The sequence below is a fragment of the Microtus ochrogaster genome, chromosome 5 (assembly GCF_000317375.1).
Source record: "Microtus ochrogaster isolate Prairie Vole_2 chromosome 5, MicOch1.0, whole genome shotgun sequence".
NCBI classification, from domain to species: Eukaryota; Metazoa; Chordata; class Mammalia; order Rodentia; family Cricetidae; genus Microtus; species Microtus ochrogaster.
In genome coordinates this window covers 81,890,678-81,894,921 of record NC_022012.1, presented here as the reverse complement: position 1 = coordinate 81,894,921, position 4,244 = coordinate 81,890,678, and the positions used below count along the sequence as shown (strand labels likewise).

The following is a 4,244-nucleotide window of genomic DNA, read 5'->3' as shown; positions in this document are numbered from 1 at the left end:
CAGTTCTATCTGGTTACTTTGAGAAATACCCTGCTCCAGGCAAGTGGTTTGTTTCCTCTTCCTCGTTCTCCTGTTGCTGTGTCCTCCCTCAATCCCCAGCAGGAGGTGGGCGGCTTGGAGCACACCCACAGATGGCTCATATGAGCAGGCTTCCTCGTGTGCACATCAGCTGCACCTACTTCTCCAAAGTCACTCACTGTGTTCCTGTTTGTCTCTCAGTCACTGACGAGGTCACCTTGGGACCACATTTGGCCTCAGAAATCTCAGTGTGACTCACTGGGACTCATCACAGAGTGACCTCTTAACATCATGGGTACCCAATCCCCAGAGCTCCTGGATGTTACTCAAGAGCTGGTAGCCAGGGCAGAGTAGGGCAGGGCCAGGGGCCAAAGACATCTCCACACCCAGTCTGAGCCTGGTTTCAGGAAATGTGGCTCTATACCTCCCACTCTTCTTGGCTCACCCCGGGCTGACCCAGACACACCCTCTCAAGTCCATAGATCCATCTAGGAAGCCATAGGTCACCATCATGAGCCTAGGCAACCTTCCCAATGCCAGGATCTACATCTGCTCTGAGGACTATTCCCCATCTCCCCTTCCATGCCTCATTTCTTAGGTAAGAAGCTGAGGATGCAGGCGGGGAGGAGACAAGATAGCAGAGCCAGCCCACAGTGCGAGCGAGCAGGACTCAACTCATCTCCCTGCCTTTACCCTCACCTACGACTTCCTTCATCGTCTCACTTCTCACACCTAGGCTCTTGCTTGTTCCCTCTGCTGAGATGCCCTGGAATCCAAGCTCTCTGCTCCCCCAACATGAGCACATGTTCAACAGACTAGCCCTTGTGGCTTTCCCTCTTCAGGGTATCTCATAGTGCACCTATTACCCTGTCCCGTGCACAGGACGTGTTGGGATGCCATTGTGCACTCAAGTATGAATACAGCTAGCTCAGCCCTTCTCCACCATGAACCTAACTGGCCTGACCCTGGATGGCTCCCTGGGCACCTTTTGTACTGACCAGTAGGCCGCCTCCTAGTATCCCTATTATAGAAGCCATTTGATCCAAGTCCTCAACCCTCGCTTCTCAAGGCTCACAATCTTGCCCCTCTCTATCTTCTGCCCCGTCCTGGCTGTACCAGTGAGCCACCATTTACAACAGCAAGATGCAGGGCCCAGCGCTACCACACAAATGCACACTAGCATGCTCATGCATACACACAGAACATACATATTCATTAGTCGGCCCTTGCTCTTCCTCTTTATTCCCTGACCAGATGCTGCTTTGCTGGGTGCAGGGACTTCCCAGGAATCCTAGCTTCCTCTGGCCATTTTCAGAACTGTCCCCACCATCCTTCTGAGCCCAGAGTTCACAGTGTGAGGTTCCACTCTGGGGATCCAGCCATGTGAGTGGCAGCTTGGGAACCCTGATCTGTACTTCTTGATTCTAGCCTGGCACAGGGCACACAGTAGGTGCTGCAAGTGATTCAGAGCTAGCCAAGGTGCCAAAACAGCTCAGAAAGGCTTATGGAAAAGACAGAGTACACAGTAGGTGTGTAGAGAAACTCAGGACCAGCACAGAGCACACAGTAGTTGCCCTAGAAATACAAGCTTAAAGGCTAAGAAGGCACTATCTGAAAAACTTCCCAGACCGGGTGACCCTGATGAACAAGACCCCTTGGAGGCCAGCAAGGGGTATATTGGGGAGAGCCTCAGGGAGTTCCAGCTGCCTGGCCCTCCCCCTTGGCTAAAGGAAGATACTATTTATAGTCATCCCACCTTGGTCCAGGCCCCTGTTCCCAACGAGGCCCCAGTTTTTTCTCCCCCTCAGGCCGTTGATAGACTGATGCCCTCTCAGAACACTCTGAGAGACTCCCAGCGCCCTCATGCCCCCTCCAACACCATCTTCACTACACCCAGGTCTTCTCCCAATCCCCACCGTCCCCAGACTACCCAGTGCCTACCCTGCCCGTCGCTCTCCCGCCCAGGGCCAGTCAGAGAGGTGCCTCCTAATGTACCTCTGTCCATCCTGCCACCGAACTGTCCAGGGCCGCCGCCCCCACCCCCCAACCCCTCCCGCGGTTCGGCAAGGCTAAGGAAACCCCGCCCCCCCTTGCAGGCTCAGAGGAAAACGGCCCCGCCTTTCCAACCGTCCTAGACCCGCCCCCGAGGGCTGCTTTGCCCAGTGAGGTTGCCAGGCCCCCATCCAGACAGGCAGCTGCACTCTGCGCTCTGGCCAGTAGCACTTTTTTTCCAGTCGGAGCTGCCGGTAGCGCTCAGGATCTATCCGGTCGTCCCTCCTGAACGTGTTGTCGACACCACTGGGAGCTCCTGCCTCATCCACAGGCAAATAGAATCACGCGCCCCAGAAAGTCAGTCTCTCCAGCCCAGCAATGGAATGGGGATGGGGGCGTAAAGAAGGTGAAACCTACTTACTTTACAGTGATCAGGTCAGAGGGTAGGGAGCGAAGGTGAATGGAAGGGCAGCAGAGAAGCCAGGTGTGACTCAGCCCTGCCTGGGTGACTCGGTGCATCCTACCTTTCAATCATCTCCCATTTATTGAGCGCCTCCTGCAGCCACAACTTTCATGTACACCATGTCACTCTGAGCTACAAGAAGCTTGGTGGCATCACTCTGCTTTACAGTTGAGGAAGTTGGGGCTCAGAAAATGGGAGCAGCTTTGCTTCGGACAGTTCATCAAGGAGAGCATAGAGTTGGCTTGGAGCTCCAGCTGTATCCACCCCCTCTCTGAGCCAGGCTGTCCACTGACCTGGCAGGGCTGCTGGCTGTATCTAGGACAATGCTTGGCTGGGTATTGTGTGCAGATTTGGGAGTCAAACACCCTTTTTCCCCAGTCCTTCTCACGTGTCTCCAACCCTTGCTCACACAGAGCTGTCAGGTTTATAGCAGGCAGACACACACACACACACAAGTGCCAAGGTCAGATTTCACACGTGTGGCCATCTATGCCTCTGCCTGGAGATGTCTCTGATAACCACATCCAACTAAGCAGGGTGCTGCCTAACAGAGTGCAAAACACGGGGTGACACATGTTTGTAATCCTAACACTCAGAGCAAAGGCTGAAGGATTGCTACAAGTTTGAGACCAGCCTGGTCACATAGCAAGTTCTAGAACACGCAAGGGTTCCATCGTAAGACTGTCTTTAAAAACAAACACACAAGACAAGCATATGGCCCTTGCCAGCACCCTCTTCTGTGGAGACCTCAGGTGGGGCCCAGGCTGGTGGGCTTTAGATGGATCTTGGGTGCAGTCCTGGGGTCCTGGCCTCAACATTTAATGATGGAGCTCACATGATAGTATCTTGATGCTCTGTGACTGCCAGGCACAGCCAGGCATGACATGGTTCTATATAGCCTATATAGCAAACATACATGCAGTGTTCAAGATGCCCAAACACATGTAAGTATGAAGGGCACAGAAGCATGCCACCACACAGCCAAGCTGTCTGAACATACTGTGGACACTCTGAAGCTCTGGCAGTGACCCACTATGGTAAAGTCTGGGTATGTGCTCTGCCTAGGTATAGTACTGTCCAACTTTATGGCTGTCCTCCAGAACTTCCCATCCAGGGTCACCCCATCTTTATGACCCCCTTCTCTTAGTCTCAGCGGCGGCCAACACGAGCTAGTATTCGGGCGTTAGTGGCAGCCTGATCCCTGGCAGCCTTGGTCCGAGCCTGCTCCAGTAAGATCCGCAGGAGGCCGATGGGAACGTCCAGGGAGAGTGTGACACGCGTGTCCAGGTGAGGGTTAGCTTTGGAGTCGCTCCAGGAAGCTGAGGGCCCTGTGGTGGCAGCTGAGTGGCTCTCCACGGCCACAGAGTAGGAAAAAGTCTCCAGATGGTTCTGAGGGAGGAGCTGGGAGGTGGGGATAGGGGTCCCCGAGACAAACAGGACCATGAGCATCACCAGGGCCCACTTGGCCATCATGCTGTAAGGCTGTAAGGAGAAAACAGACTCAGGGTCTGGACGTTCTTTAGAAGGAGACAGGCTGCAAGAGGCAAGAGATGAAGAGGGGCTGGAGAGATTACAGAGGCCAGGCCAGGGACAGAGACAGAGTAAAAGAAACAAGAAGAAAGCCAAGACAGGACCAGACAGAGGCAGGAGCCAGATAGAAAGAATGAAAAAGTGTCCTGAGGCATGGTAGTGTGTGTCTATAATGTGTCCTGCGGCATGGTGGCGTGTGTCTATAATGTGTCCTGCGGCATGGTGGCGTGTGTCTATAATG

The 4,244-nt window shown here is 54.0% G+C and overlaps 1 protein-coding gene across 1 annotated transcript; it reads right to left on the bottom strand.

Moving 5' to 3' along the window:
* Window positions 1-3,622: 3,622 nt before the first annotated feature.
* On the bottom strand, window positions 3,623-3,946 carry Ucn2 (urocortin 2). The gene has a single exon (XM_005347950.1). It carries the CDS (start codon window positions 3,944-3,946, stop codon window positions 3,623-3,625), a length of 324 nt encoding a protein of 107 aa, XP_005348007.1.
* Window positions 3,947-4,244: the final 298 nt, after the last annotated feature.

Excerpts from the sequence above, each read along its gene's own strand:
- Ucn2 (XM_005347950.1), bottom strand. The coding sequence starts at position 3,946 with ATGATGGCCAAGTGGGCCCTGGTGATGCTCATGGTCCTGTTTGTCTCG.